Genomic DNA, 16,889 nt, shown 5'->3' with positions numbered 1-16,889 from the left:
GCAAGATGGTTAATCATGTGCAATCTGATGAATGAGTCAAAGGTGAAAATGAAACACAATCTTCTGTTGTCGGGCATAAAATTACAGAATAGAAACACAAATGTGGTGTTCCACACGAACAAGGCTATTACCTCGGCCAAACGTGTTGCTGATAAACATATTGTCATGAACCAAAGACGGGTTCTTTATAGTTTCTAAGACATCTCTGATCATATGCACTGATTGTAAGTGATATAAAATGTTCAAGATGAACTTAAAAATCATAATCATTATCCAGTTCTTCAATATCCTCATCTAAACTTTCTCCATCGTCTGACTCAAAGATGGATATGTTCTGCAATGTATCAGCACTGGACTATCAGTGCCTGTAATTGCAAACACTAAATGCTAGGCCAGTTTTAACAACTGTTTTCAAAAGCAAATAACATGATCTACGTGCCAAACAATTTTCAAGAAGATATAGCCGATAATAAGAAAGACCAATTAGTTTTTAAATAGAATGTCTTCTTCTGTCTTACGCAGGTTTCAGAAAAGTTTATTTTGGGACGGGGTTACTTAACGGCTAATAACACACAAAAGGCTACCACCAATGCAATGCCATCACATACTTTCTGACTGTAGAGATGCATACCCTGCCAAAAATTACAATGAGCATTATTCTCCTTGGATGGTACCGGTGGCCAAAAATTACCGAGTCTGGCTCATGGCTGAATGCATGCATGCATGTTTTGCATCCTATTAACCGGTGAGCGGAAGTTATATGTTTTCATCCGTCTGTCTGTGAATTGCAAAATCGAAGACTCATGAGTATATTGGTTGGTGTGGTCTGGTCTGTTATTGATTGTTTATGTGTCAATCGCCTACAGATCATGTTTTCACTCCAATCTTCACCACTTCATAGAGGTAGTGACAAGCTGGAAGCCAATAGTTTGTGAGGTCAATAGATCAAAGGTCAAGGTCACATCAATCGTCAATTTTCAGCAGATTCATTTGATATCTATATCGTGTACATCAACTGAAAAGTATGGGTGGACGATGAACTCTCGTTGAGGTGAAGTCTTTGTCGACCTTGATGAGTATGTCTATTAATTACGTACCATTTGAACGCGAGTTGGACAGTGATTATGTCTATTAATTACCTCTATGAATTATTGGAACATAACTTTTAGATATAAAGACCTTTAGAGCCTTTAGACCTTTTAGACAGCCTACACCCTCAAGACCCCTATGTTCCCAAAAACCCTGCAGACCCAATTAGAATCGTTAGTCCCCTAAAATCCTATAGACCCAGTTGGTCCTTCTACCTGAGGGCTTTCTGCAATAACACATGAGGTTCAGTCATAATCAAAAGGTTCAGTCATTCAGCATCCCACCCCCCCCCCACCCCACCCCCCACATTGGAAAACCACCTCAGTGCCAAGCTAAGAGGGTGCAAAATATAATTCAATCATGACATTTCTTTCTTTCTTTTTTCAGATTCTGCTCATTTTGATGAGTAGTTTAGGGAAAATCCCCTTGCGGCAGAGAGAAAACTGTGTCCATGACAACAATTTCACACCAATGTAATCAAATGGGAATTTTTTTGTGATTTGTATTGTTGCCAAACTTCAGGAATTTTTCAAGATATCAGAATGAAACTTGTATAGCTTATTTGTATGCATGTGTAGTATGTGTGTATAAAATAGTGAAAATTAGTCAAAGATCAAGGTCAATGCCATCCATAACATGGAAAACACCTATTTGGCAACAATTAGAAAATGTATCAACCAAATTTGTTACGTACAACATTCCATCATGTAAAACATTTGATATGTCAAATTTTCGAAATTATCATATCCAGCTGTTTCCATGGCAACTATTATTTATTTGTAGTTCACAAGTGTCGTGCTATGCATGACATGTTTCTTGTTTGTGAGCAGGATATCTCAAGAAGGTGTGGATGGATTTGGACGAAACATGATGGGCAGGTTGAGTGTGTGACAAGGAAGAAATGATTCAATTTTGGTGAAGATCTGGATTTGAATCCAGATGCGAGAATTATTTAATTTTAAAATTGATTCTTCACCATTGAGAGATGGGGCCAAGAAATGATACATAGCATGATATTTAAAAAAAATTGCACACGCGTTATGACAAAACTTGGTGGATGAGTTGGTTAGGTGCTGAGGTTCAGGTCGGAATCCAGATCCAGCTTATCAGTGGGATAAAAAATACTGTTCAGCCTGGCGGAGATATGTGCTGTACCTCGTGCCGTCCTCGTTTTGTCCGTTACGTCCTGATCCCTTCAGTGTACGAGTTCTTCCACGAGCCCAGACTATGTATACAAACAAAAATCCTTTCATATGGCCTGTTACTGTTTACATCTTCAACAACCAGAAGCTTAGATTTAAATACCAAGTTATGCATCAGTTTTATCGAGGCCACACACGTTATGGATGCATAATGGCATAATTCATACCCTCTCTAAGGCCCATATATCCTTCTTTGCCCACCTCCCTCTACACCCACCAAACTAATTCTTTTTCCAACACCTCCCTACTCTTTTCTCAACCTATCCTCCCACACTTGCATACAAAATGGATACAACCTCAAATGCCACTCAATGCTCATTGTGATGAATGAATGAATTCCTCTCCTTTTTTCAATGCAAAGTCAAAGCTTGTGGAAGAGCGAGATCATAAAGTGGACCAGAACAAAACACAAAAAGGAGAAATACAGTAGAGCTGGGGGAAAGACACCAAAGCAGGGGAGAGCAACAACAGAAGGAACCTTGGAAGAAAAATGGGGATGAGGAAGAATAGGATCAAGAGTAAGGGGATGAGGAAATGAGGTGAGCAAGCTGGACGTAAGCTCAAGCACAGCAAGAAGAAAAATGTAAAAACCAAGGAAATGGAAACAAAAAATAAGGAAGGAAAAAGACGAATAACTACAACTGCCACTTTATAACTGCTGGCAGTGATGACCGGGTACCCAAACGTTCGGCTGTGACGCAACCCTGCTTTGACACAACATGGGACTGACAAGTTAGGAAGCGAGTAACACGGTGTACAATCTATTTATTGCGTATGCAGTTAGTCCTTTTCCTGGGGACATTGTCGGTATCAATTGAATTGGCATTTAAATTACTGAACGCGAAGTAATAAATGTGCGGGAAATGTCAACATGGGTCCACAGGGTATATCGGAACTCCCCCGAGCAATTATAAGCACCCCCCCCCACCCACCATTCGTTTCTCTACTACACGGGATTGATGAGTTATAAATGCAGTAAGACGCCACATTCAATCTATTTATTACGTAAGCAGTTAGCCCTTTTTCCTGAATACATAGTCGGTAGCAATTGAATTGGTGTTTAAATTAACCTGAACACAAAGTAATAAATGTGGACACCATCAGCGGGATTCCATTAGTCTAAAAAGGCTCCACACGTTTCTCTAAGACGAGGGATTCACAAGTTATGCACGGAGAAACAGGCCATGTTCCATCCATTTATTATATACACAGTTGACCATTTTTCCTGGGGCCATCATTGGTATTAATTGAATTGCTGCTGCTGTACCCTCAAGTGCAGCCAAGTGAGCCGAAAGCAAAAATAAAAAAATTCTAAAAGTTCTCAGATTCAAATAATTAAATTATTCTGGCTTCCAAATCATATGGCCAATTGGGTTGAAATTTGAAACCTACGTTCCCCATGTCGGCTAGATTAGAATTGTGAGGTTTCACATATATTTATGCAGTGGTTCCAGAGTAAATGTTATTTAATAGTTTTCCTTCAATCCAACATGGCTGCCAAACCACGTGCTTGATCGAGTTGAAATTTAATACTTTCATTATCCATGGCTGCTTCATAACTGTGAAGACACATTTATTGATGCAGCAGTTCCAGAGTAAATTATATTTAATATTTTTCCTTAACTCCAATATGGCTGTCAAACCATGTGATCTACGTCAAAAGGAGGTGGGAACTTTTTGTTCATCCTGGATAGGCAGTCATACCTGTAAAGTTTCACCTCGATCTGTTCAGCCGTTTCAGAGAAGACTTTTTAATTTATTAATTTTCAATCCAATATGGCTGCCGGAGCACGTGACCAATAACATCATAAATTTATATTCTCCCTCCAATGGAGTAGTGGATCATGTTTGTTAAGTTTTGTGTTGACCGAACAAGGTACGTTTTTCTATCCAAGATGGCTGCCAAACCATGTGACTTGTGCAATAATTTTTACCATATATGCAGGCATGGGGTTCGATGATAGTTGCCAACTTTCACTTCGACAGGATAAGTGGTTCCAGTGAAACATTATTTAATATTTTTCTTGAATCCAACATGGCTGCCAAACCATGTGATCTATCAATTATTCATGAACAAACTTATATTCAATACCCTTGAGCAATATGTATGTAAAGTTTCCCCTTGATTTGACCAGCCGTTCTGGAGAAGATGATGTTTGAAGGTTTTAGGGTAAATTCAATATGGCCACCAAACCATGTGACTTGTGCCATCATAAATTTTTACCATATATGCAGACATGGTGGGAGATGATGGTTGCAAATTTTCGCTTCGATAGATTAAGTAGTTCCAGAGAAAACATTATTTAATATTTTCTTCAATCCAACATGGCTGCCAAACTATGTGACCTATCAATTATTCATTAACCAACGTGTATCCCCTTCCCAATGAGAATATGTTTGTGAAGTTCCCCTTGATCTGACCAGCTGTTCTGGAGAAGATGATGTTTGAAGGTTTGAAGGTAAATTCAATATGGCCACCAAACCATGTGACCGATCAATAAGAAATTAACAAACTTGTAAAAGGATGTCATGGGGAATGTGTGTGTAAAGTTTCACCTCAATCTGTCCAGCCGTTCTGGAGAAAAAGATTTTCAATTTATTTTTTCAAAACAATATGGCTGCCAAACGAAGTGACGTATGACGTCAAAATATTTTTTTCCTTCGGTGAATTGTTACGGAGATGACACTCAAGAAATTTCAGATTTTTCCTGTGCAGCGTTCCACCTGTCGAATTTTCACCGGGACCCCACTTCACCCATGACGTCACGAAAAATCACACATGTTCCCCATGGTGAGTTCACTAAAATGCATCAAATTTAAGTTTTTTTTCCATTGCATGGTTTCAGAGATACAGAGGTGCAAAGTTTTTCGGTTTTTTTCCAAGATGGCGCATGTACCACGTGACCTATGACGTCATAATTATCAATTAAGTCTGCTATCAAAAAAGATGTATACTATGGTGAAAATTTCGTGTCGATCGGACTCATCGTTCCCAAGAAAATGGTTTTTAAAGCGAAAAAACCCGTAAATTGCCGGCGGAAAAAGAAATATAAAAATAAGAAATAAACAGAAGAAAAGCAATCGGTTACCCAGTCAATTCGACTGGTTTACCCAGTCAATTAGAAAAGCAATCGGTTACCCAGTCAATTAGACTTATTACTCTAATAATGAAAATAAAAAAAATTTAAACCTCTAAAGGAAGGGGTGTGTTTGGGGAGGGTTAATAAGGGTCAAAAAGATCATGAGTATAGATTGTGGATGGCCTGTGGTGAACAACCATCTTGAAACTTTGGAAGGAATAATGAGAGTGAACAGAACAGACAAAGAAAGTCAGTTCCACAAGTGAGAGAGAAAAATAAATAAAACTAGAACTGCCACTTTATAACTGCTGGCAGTGATGACCGGGTACCCAGTCCGTCCGCCTTTGATACAACATGGGACTTTCTGCAGATGACAGTCGCAAAGTTCCGCATTGAAAGGATAAGCGGTGCCAGAGAAAACATTATTTAATAGTGATACAAACACAGGCCTGCTTCGAGAGGGCGCGGAACAGACGAGTTACGAACCGGGCAGCACAAAGCATTCAATTTCGTTATTACTGGCTTCCAGATTCAAATAATTAAATAATTCTGGCTCCCAAACCGCGTGACCGATCAGGTTGAAATTTTAAACTTTTGTTTCGCATGTCACCTGAATTATAAATGTGAAGTTTCGCATATACAGAGGCGGCGGTTCCAGAGTAAACATTAATTAATATTTATCCTGCAATCCAAGATGGCGGCCAAACCATGTGACTTGTGATGTCATAATTTGCACCACGTGTGCAAACACGATGGTGGATGATAACTGCAAATTTTCGCTTCTCCAGGTTAAGCAGTTCCAGAGAAAACATTATTTAATATTTTTCTTAAAACCAACATGGCTGCCAAACCCTGGGCCCGATCCCGTTGAAATTTCAAATCCTCATTCCGCATGAGCGTTCCACCATAAACTTGATGTTTCACATTTATTGATGCAGTAGTTCAAGAGTAAACATTAATTAATATTTTTCCTTCAATCCAATATGGCTGCCAAACGTTGCGTCGTACCTCAAAAGGGGGTGAGAACTTTTTATTTGTCATGGAGAGGCGGTCATAGTGGTCGAGTTTCGCCTGGATCTGTTCAGCCGTTTCAGAGAAAAAGACGTTTGAAGATATTGTTTTTCAATCCAAGATGGCTGACGAACCATGTGACCTATGACATCAGAAATTTATATTCTGCTTCCAACTGGGTATTGGAACACGTTTGTGAAGTTTCGTGTTAATCGGTAAAGGTGCGTTTTTCTATCCAAGATGGCCGCCAAACCATGTGACGTGTGATGTCATAATTTTTACCATGCGTGCATACACGATGGTAGATGATAATTACAAATTTTCGATTCGTTTGTTTCAGCGGTTCCAGAGAAAACATTATTTAATATTTTTCTTAAATCCAAGATGGCGGCCAAACCGTCTAACGTATCAATTCCAAATTAACAAACTTATATCGCCTACGTGTCCCGAATATAGTTCTGAAATCTCCCCTTCATCCGACCAGCGCTTCTGGAGAAGATGTTTGAAGGTTTTAGGGTTTTTTCAAGATGGCCGCCGAACCATGTGACCGATCAAGAACAAATTAACAAACTTGAGAAAGGACCTCATGGGGAATATATGTGTGAAGTTTCGTCTTCATCTGTCTTGCCCTTCTGGAGAAGAAGATTTTTAAAATTTATTCATTTTCAATCCAAGATGGCTGCCGAACCTTGTGACCTATGATATCATAAATTTAAATTCTGCTTTCCATCGTCGACCCGAACAAGTGTGTGAAGTTTCGTGTAAATCGGATAAAGTCTATTTTTCTATCCAAGATGGCCGCCAAACCATGTGACTTCTGAGGTAAATTTTTTTACCATGTATGCAGACTTGAGGGAGGAAGGCACTTGCAAATTTTCGCTTTGATGGCTTATGAAATACCAGAGAAAACATTATTTAATATTTTTCTTAAATCCAACATGGCGGCCAAACCATGTGACATATCACTTTGAAATTAACAAACTCGCATCGCATACATGTCACGAATATAGTTCTGAAATCTCGCCTTCATTGGACCAGCGCTTCTGGAGAAGAAGATGTTTGAAGGTTTTAGGGTTTTTTCAAGATGGCCACCAAACCATGTGACTTATCAATAACAAATTAACAAACTTGAAAGAGGACCTCAGGGAGAATGTGCGTGTAAAGTTTCACCTCAATCTGCACAGCCGTTCTGGAGAAGAAGATTTTTTTTAAAAAACACTAAAAAACAAGATGGCGGCCGAATTACGTCACCGATGACGTCAAAATATTTTTTTTCTACGATGAATTTTTGTGTAGATGATGCTCAAGAAATTTCAAATTTTTGCCATGTGGCGTTCTACTTGACGAATTTTTACTGGGATACCTCTTCACTGATGACGTCACGAAAAATCACACGTATTCCCGAGAGGGAGCTTGTTCAAATGTATCAAGCGAAATTTTTTTACACTAGAAGGTTTTCGAGATACAGAGGTCCAAAGTTGATCTGTTTTTTCAAGATGGCGCCCGTACCACGTGACCTATGACGTCATAATTATCAATTATGTATGCTATCAAAAAAGATACATATTTGGTGAAAATTTTGTGTCGATTGGTCTTACCATTTCTGAGAAAATGGCATTTAAAACGAAAAAAATTGGAAATTTTGCAAATTTACGGCGGAAGAAAAATAATAATAAACAGAAGAAAAACAATAGGTTATCCAGTCCATTTGACTGGATACCCTAATAAAATAAAATAAAAAGAGAGTGAAGTTCAGCAGTGATGGGAGTTTCACAAGAAGTGGGATATGAGCATACCAAATTCACCCTGCAGAGACCTGGGAAGGGGCAGCATAGGAAGGAAAGGGCAGAGGGTGCAAGACCAGAAAGTAGGTGGTGGAAGATAGAAATCACCGACATGTCTGTGATGCGAAAGTAACCAGCCCAGAGACTCACAGTCATTGTATTGGGAGAGATTCCAATTATTGAGGGCCTTGGTTTCCACGGCATCAAGTAGTGTAAGGTGTGAAGCAGGGTTACTGACCCAAAGGGGAGAGCAGTACTCAATGGAGCTGTGGATGAAGGCCTTGCAAGTTGAGTAAAGTTCATATTTGTCAGGGAAAGACTGCATGATGAAGGTTGCCGGCGACTGGCTTTGAAGGCAAATTTTGAGATGTGGTTTGCCCAAGAAAGATCAGAACCGATGATGAGGCCCAAATATTTGAATGACTGGACTTCTTTCAGTTGTTCCCAAAGGAAATAGATGGGATGAGTTTGTCAGAGAATCCTTTCGGAGAGACAGACAAAACATGAGATTTGCTAAGGTTAAAAGACATATTCCAAGTGTTTGACCGGCTCCAGATTTTATCAAGGCCTGCAGAGAGGGAAGAGGTCCTCTCTATGCAGTGATGTATGCCCACTTCAAGGAGACAGAAGGTGACTGAGAAAATGGTAGGGTGAACAGCAGAATGATCATGTGTAAGAGGCAGAGTAGATTTTTAGGACATGCACAGATGCAATTCCCATTAAACACATAAAAAAGCTCTTAAGCCAATCAACTTCCTCCGTTCGTAATGAGATAAGCAATATGTGGCCCTTATTCTTGGTTGACATTACCACAAGTCGTTAACATTTTAGAAAGCACACATGCAACAACGAGTGGCAGAACACCATGCTAAATATATCAGACAAAAATACAACAGTTTCATTGTAAGCCTGCATCAACTTTGCATTCTGACACCCTCACCCCCAGCACCCCTCCATTCTCCTTTCCCATACATCTTTCCACATTACTCCAGCCTCATTTCCCATGCTCAATTCTCCATTTTCTTGCTCTCAATCTCATCTCATCAAACCCACTTGTCCCCATTTATTTCAATGTCTCATTCACCACAGACAGCAAATGGCAATGGCCATTATTTCATATAATTTTAGTAAAATATTAATATACACTTTGAAATTGCTTCATCCCAAAAAGATTTGCACATGCACATTGACAAAACGTTGTACATGATTGTGGAATGTACATACACAAATTGTTCATTTTGTGCTTGTGGTGCCAATGATCAGGGTTGACCCGAGATGAAATGACACCGAAGGTAAGAGTGGTCATTGACACCCCTCTCTGTTTGTTATAATTTTGAATACCTTTTGAGGGGGTTGCGAGTGTAAGCAGTGATGACGGGGCAGCGAGTGTAGGCAGTGGTGAGGGGACAGCGAGGAGAGGCAGTGGTGAGGGGACAGCGAGGAGAGGCAGTGGTGAGGGGACAGCGAGGAGAGGCAGTGGTGAGGGGCAGTGAGGGCAGGCAGTGGTGAGGGGCAGTGAGGGCAGGCAGTGGTGAGGAGCAGTGAGGGCAGGCAGTGGTGAGGAGGGCAGGAAGTGGTGAGGGGCAACGAGAGCAGGCAGTGGTAAAGGGGCAGCGAGAGCAGGCAGTGGTGAGGGAGCAGTGAGGGAGCAGCGAGGGCAGGCAGTGGTGGGGGGCAGCGAGGGCAGGCAGTGGAGAGAGGCAGCAAGACCAGGCAGTGGTGAGGGGCAGCGAGGGCAGGCAGTGGTGAGGGGCAGCGAGGACAGGCAGTGGTGTGGGAGCAGCGAGGGCAGGCAGTGGTGAGGGAGCAGTGAGGGAGCAACGAGGGCAGGCAGTGGTGAGGGGCAGCGAGGGCAGGCAGTGGTGAAGGGGTCACGAAGGCATGCAGTGGTGAGGGGGTAGTGAGGGCATGATAGACCGAATCCAAATGGCCTCTTCCGTTGCCAAATTTTGGTTATTTCTCTTTACATCGTTGTGACAGGCTCACCCTAAGCCCAGCACCTTCTGACCCCCCGAGCCCAGTGCCCATGGCGGTCGCCTGTCCCTAAACCCAGCCCTGCCAATCATATACAAGATCACGAGGTCAGGAGGAGGAGGAGAAGGAGGAGGAGGAAGAGGAACGGTGCCCATGGCGGTCGCCTGCCCCTAAATCCAGCCCTGCCAATCATATACAAGACCACGAGGTCAGGAGGAGGAGAAGGACGAGGAGGAGGAGGAGGAAGAGGAAGAGGAAGAAGAGGAAGAGGGAAAAAGGAGAAACATTAATTTGGTAAAAGATTGGGAGTACATGGCAACAGCGAATTTTACTCTGACAAAAACATCTACGCAATGCTTGAAACACGTGGCTGAGCATGAAGGAAATCCCAAGCAACTTTGGGCACAGAAGAAAGCCATCTGTCCCAGCATGCGTGTACGGTAAACCAAAACGCAGCAAAGCAGCATTCAAAATGCAGTGATGCATTCTGGCAACACAACCATCTCAAATATGCTTTTCCTTCAAGTTAAGTCAGACTCTGTTGGGGATCGAACCAGCTAAGAAAGCTCAATGGTTAGCATGCATTCAGTTTGGCTATTTTGATCTCATCCTCTCTGCCTCGGCTGGGTTTTTGCCTCGACCATTTCACCGCATTCCACGAAGCCCTCACATCCTTTCGTCGTTCTTTCCGACCATAATCTTCAACCACCAACGATTCCTTACAGTTTCAGCAAAAAATAATGAAACATACAAGCCTGCTTACCCAATTTTGTGCTGCTTTGAGAGTTTTGTTTCATTCTTTCGTGAACATGTGTTCAGCACAATCTGCCACCTCAATGAACTGCTTGCCAACCGCTTCTTTTTTAATTTTCCATTCAAGTGAGTCCTTTTTCAACCTCAATCCCATCTCTGACCCACCCCACAATCTTCTTCTTCTCCACAAGAAAAAAAATAAAAAACTCCATTCCCAGCTCATTCTTCAAGATATTCAGTCCGAAACTATTCATTTCTTTTTTTTTTCCCCTTTTCCACCTCCACTCACTGAAATCCAATTTTTCAAATGACAATTTGAAATATTCAATTCTCCTCCACCATAATTTCCAAATCAATCTCGCACAATGCTTCCTCTTCTCCCCTTCCTTTGTTTACTTACTCTATCTACACCCTGTCAGTACCCTCCTGCACATCACCTCTGACATGCCAGTGTCCCACTGGAAGGCCAATCCGACTCAAGACAATCTCAGGTCATTCACCAAACCTGCGAGAGAGAGAGAGAGAGAGAGAGAGACAGAGAGAGACAGAGAGAGACAGAGAGAGACAGAGAGAGACAGAGAGAGACACAGAGAGAGACACAGAGAGACAGAGAGAGACAGAGAGAGACAGAGAGAGACAGACAGAGACAGAGAGAGACACAGAGAGACAGAGAGAGACAGAGAGAGAAAGAGAGAGACAGAGAGAGACAGAGAGAGACAGAGAGAGACAGAGAGAGACAGAGAGAGACAGAGAGAGACAGAGAGAGACAGAGAGAGACAGAGAGAGACAGAGAGAGACAGAGAGAGACAGAGAGACAGAGAGAGACAGAGAGAGACAGAGAGAGAGACAGAGAGAGAGACAGAGAGAGACAGAGAGAGAGAGAGAGACAGAGAGAGAGAGAGAGAGAGAGAGAGAGAGAGAGAGAGAGACAGAGAGACAGAGAGAGAGAGAGAGAGAGAGAGAGAGAGAGAGAGAGAGAGACAGAGAGACAGAGAGAGAGAGAGAGAGAGAGAGAGAGAGAGAGAGAGAGAGAGAGAGAGAGAGAGAGAGAGAGAGAGAGAGAGAGAGAGAGAGAGACATCTGTCCAACCTCAAGAATAAAATTTCAAACTTGTCTCCCTCATCTAAAACCTGGTGGCACCTTGTCAAGTCCGTCTGTGGAGTATGCTCCCCTTCCATCATTTCTCTCTCTTCAAATGGCACCACAGCAGACACCACACGTGAGAAGGCCGAATGCCTCAATTCTGTAGTTGCTTCCAAATCTCGCACGGATAAAGCCAGTGACCTTGCAATTGTACGACTGCAAAATAATTTCAACCAAAGTTGATATTTCATTTGAAGTTTCATCTACTTCCTGAGTTAATTTTCTCCACATCATACCAGAAACATGCAAAGAAAGGTGGAGGTTTTTTCTTTTTCTTGTCGTTTTCTTTCTAACAAGCTCAAATGAGCGAAGATCCTCATCCTCTTGATGATGACGTCATAAAAACGAATATTACGTCATTGTGATGTATCAGGTTTGCGATAAATTATCTGTGCTAATGCCCAGCTTGATTCCCACAAACAAAATTCAAACAGCTTGCCTAGTTTCGGAGATAATGGTATAGGCGATTTCCATTAGCGGCCATATTATGACGTCAACTTTTTTTTCTAGGAAGAATTTCCAAAATCGGAGATGGTTACTGCCTGCGCGTGGGCTTTCTGCATATACATGGCAAGTTTCACGAAGATCCGATGAAAAATCTGGGTTGTGAAACAAAAAATGTAAAAAAATAGGAATGACGTCATAAAAATTGATATGACGTCATAGTGATGTATCATATGTGCGGTAATTCATCTCTGCTAATGCCCTGTTCGATTCCCGCAAACAGAATTCAAAAAGCTTGCCTAGTTTCGGAGATAATTTTTTCGGCCATTTCCATTTGCAGAGATATTTTGACGTCACAACTTTTTTTCTGGGAGGAATTTTCAAAATCCGAGATCGTTACTGTCTGCGCAGGGTATTTTTACATATATATGCCAAGTTTCAGGAAGTTTCGATGAAAACTGTAGGCTGTGAAACAAAAAAGTCCACAAGAAGAAGATGAAGATCAACAACGTGAGTAAGACTTAGAGATCCTCCACGAGGATCTAAAAACAATTCTGTAATACAAATAAGAGAAGTTTCCATACCCTGCACCTCAACCCCCACTCTTCCAAATATACAAAACGAGTTTAATCATGAAATCCCTTTGTCATTTGGATGACCTTTCACGACTGTACAAAGTATGTTTGTAGCTCTGCCTGGAATGAAGACATCATTAAACTAAAAGACAACGGAGATAAGACGATGAACAGAGATTTGTATGCATCGCAAAACACAGAACAACAAACCACCCAAAACCAATTACCATTGTTTACTTTATATTTAGATGACCCCACATATGCCTTAACTGCACGAGTCATGCGTAGGACGACACAATGCTTACCCATAAAAGAGCCAAGATTTCCGACTAGACTGAAGAGGCAACTTTCAGGAGGGTAGGCGCCACATTTGCTGCAAAACAGAGGTCAAACAGTCATACATAATCGGGCATAAGATCTGCAGCAGCTTGCACATTGGACATGAACAATGAACTTCACCATCTGACCTTCATCTGCTCACGATAACGTTTCCATCGAGAACACTTCAAATCAAGCACATCCGTTCATGTTCACCCACTCGGTCTCCAACCTGAATGTTTGCTCTACAAGTACAACCTGACCCACAACCCTCTGGCCAATGTGGATCAGCAAGTCATGCAAACACATGGCATTTTGTGCATGAATGAATCCCTCTGCATTCTAAAGCACGTTCTCAAACTGTTTTTCTTCAGCCAGTGTCTGTTATTGCTGAAATAACTTGTGTCAAACTTCTCTTCTCGAGTTCAAAACATTTTAAAGGTGCCCAAAGTCTTTTTAAAAGAAAGCCATTTTTGTTGAAAGCGAATATTCTTTGTCGTGACGGTTTGCGTAAGCAACTGACCTAACAGCTGTTGCAATTACCATACGTAAATCTGTTAGTTGATAATCTCGTAGCACTGCCAGCATGGAGTAGAATTTCAAAATAAGACACTCTGCGTCAGTGATGCCTTATGAGTCGATCTCAAGTTGGTGGGTGGGCACGTCACCACATTTGGGCAGTTAAGAGGGAAAGGAGAGAGGGGGGAAAGAGGTTGCAGAGAGGTTAAGCAACAATGATATTTTCTACCCTCGTTAGCCCCAACCAAAATCCCTCATCGTTTTCCAGTTTTTCCTCCTTGGAGTTTCCTTCTCTGTGCATGCGCGTTTTGCGTCCTGTTTTTGTCCATTACGTCCTGATCCATTTCATATGCTATTTCCATGAGCCTCGACTGTATATATTTGTGGTTTTGAAAGACCCCAGGTAGTTCCATCCAACACATAAAGGAACCATGGAGTTTAGATATCTCAGTCGTATTTTGTTTCGTTGGATTACAGTACTTCTCCCCTCACATTAGTGGACAGGGAAATGTGTTTGTGCAGCAAATTTTAATTCCCCTTGTAACTCTTCTCTAAAACCTCTCTTCCAATATCACTTTTAATCTCCCCCCCCCATCACTATTAATCTCCCTCGTTCTTTGCACCTCTTTTCAGCACATGCATAAACTCACATTAAAAAGCCAAATCATTCAGAAGCACCAGATCAACCAGTGTCCAATGGAGCAGGAAGGATCACATCTGGGCAGGGTTATCGGAGGACAGTGTCCCCAAGCTGAGACCTTGACCACTGAGCATGGCTTGACAACAGCCCCGTTCCAATGAAAAGGCAGCACCGAGAGGAACAAGCTGTACTGGGATGCTGAACACACCTCGGCCAAGGGCTTTATACGTCTGGGTCACCCAGAGTTTGTGGTCGTGTACGTCCAGGGAGCAAAGAGCCAGAAGGGGTCCTTCAGGAATGAGCTGAGACTGCGAACCGCTGTGCAGACAGACTTGATCAACGATTTCCTAGACTCCCTCAAAGCAGGGGTATTGATACACAGGATTCACAATCTCCTCTATGCATTATGAAGCATTCACCACATTACTCCATCACCCTCTCTTCTTTCCCCCTCCCCTTTTCATGTTGTGACCACATAAGCCCGAGATCTGTGGTGAGGGGGTCACCAACGAGCCCTGCCTTCTGCATCTCTCCGTCAATCTCTCTTACCAGTCTAATTTCCCAGAGTGAATGAGGTGTCCATGTCTGTAGTTTCCATAATAAGGTGATTGTCGAAGGAGCTTATGTGTATAAGAGCAAGACTTCCCTTTTGTGATGCTGCATTGTTTGTAAATACTTGCCTTTTGTTAACATGACCATTTGTTACGAACCTGCCCGAGTGTCTTTCCTTATTGCTGAGATGCGAGTGTGTAAATAATGGATGGGAGTTTTACCCCGCAGTTTAGCTATGGTCAGACGAGCCGACATCCGTCATGCGGTTCCACTCGGAAGTACTTGATATAAATAGAAGTGGGGCATCGAGAGCGTGGTTCCCTAATCTGGGGGGGGGATGGGGGGGATTTACCTGCCAGGAATTTGACACGAGGACACTACCTAAAGAGTTTCAGACAGCGTCAATGATGCCACAGAGTTATCTGCGGCGCGTCAGCCTGAGGGTCAAAGGTCAGGAAGTGGGTTTGAGAGGCCAATCGTAACAATAAATTAAATATATATATATATATATATATATATATATATATATATATATATATATATATATATATATATATATATATATATATATATATATATATATATATATATATCTCATCCATATACACATACACATACATACGTACATATATAAAACATTCCTTTCATGCCATAAAGGCAGAGAGCTGCCAAGGCAGTTTCATTGGCTGGGAGTACAGTACTGGACGGGTTGCCACTCCGACGCAGGTTACCCCAAATGATTATTACCCCAATACACTGGTACTCATTTCGCCGACCTTGGAAGGATGACAGCTGAGTCAACCCCACATAGTGTTAATTCAATGGATGATAGGGGCTTGATCTCAGGATCCTGAGGTCCCAAGCCAGCCAACACCAGGCTCAAATTAGTGTGTGTGTGTGTGTGTGTGTGTGTGTGTGTGTGTGTGTGTGTGTGTGTGTGTGTGTGTGTGTGTGTGTGTGTGTGTGTGTGTGTGTGACCGGTTTCTCAACAACTTCTGGTCCGATCTAATTGAAACTTGCCAGCGATATTGCTGGGGACTTGACGATGTGCCTTTTCAAGGTTTGATATTAATCAGACAAGTGCTTCCCAAGTTATGGCCATTTATTTACCAACCAATGACAAGACACTTTGCTGCGTAGGCGTGGCTGCGTAGGCGTGGCTGCGTAGGTCGGTGCACGGCAGGCCAACGATGACGTCACGGGCCGTGCCGGTTACGATGGGGATCGGTACCTAAGTTACCGTGGTGGAAGAGTGACAATGGTCAATGGCAGCGAATGTCATGGCAAGCAAAGACAGGGAGGTAAACTTGATTTTAATTAACTCTATGTGTAAGTATCACAGCAGTTGTTACTTCAATGTAAGCGATAATTCGTGGAATGCATGTGAACATTCCGTACGGGCAAGCACCACTTCCGGATAGTGATGACTTCCGGTATTCTAATAATTTCTCGATTTCTTATGCGCATTTATAGATAAACAGGTCAGGTCAGGTATGGGAGCATGTGCCAGAACAGCGCGTCACTGCGTCCACTTTCCGCCGGTACTCCAGGGGCCTCCGTCTGGCCATCCCCCAGGCAGATGCCAGGCTCATCCCCATCTCCTTGAGATGATGGTCAACCTGCTGCAACCATGAGGCACGTGGTCGGCCCACTGGCCTCCTCCACTCATGAGACTCCCTCGCTGAGAGAATCTGGTGAGCAGGATCAGCGTCAGGAAAACGAGCCACATGTCCATACAGCCGCAACTGACGCTCATGGACTACGCAGGTAACAAATCTCATCCGAGTCTCTCTCAGCAACCGCTC

At 42.4% G+C, this 16,889-nt stretch overlaps 1 protein-coding gene across 9 annotated transcripts in view; it reads right to left on the bottom strand.

Moving 5' to 3' along the window:
- The window catches only part of LOC147027047 (transmembrane protein 150A-like), a 170,104-nt gene that overhangs the window by 21,932 nt on the left and 131,283 nt on the right, over positions 1–16,889 (bottom strand). For all 9 annotated transcript variants that reach the window (XM_085883148.1, XM_085883147.1, XM_085883151.1 and 6 more), the window contains one exon: positions 13,361–13,428. In XM_085883148.1, coding sequence (XP_085739274.1) covers positions 13,361–13,428 — 68 coding nt within the window. The remainder of the gene's footprint in view (positions 1–13,360; positions 13,429–16,889) is intronic.

The sequence above is a fragment of the Eptatretus burgeri genome, chromosome 5 (genome assembly GCF_056783735.1).
Source record: "Eptatretus burgeri isolate ZD-2024b chromosome 5, Ebu_testis_v1, whole genome shotgun sequence".
Taxonomy (NCBI): Eukaryota; Metazoa; Chordata; class Myxini; order Myxiniformes; family Myxinidae; genus Eptatretus; species Eptatretus burgeri.
This window is presented reverse-complemented; position numbering and strand designations above follow the sequence as displayed.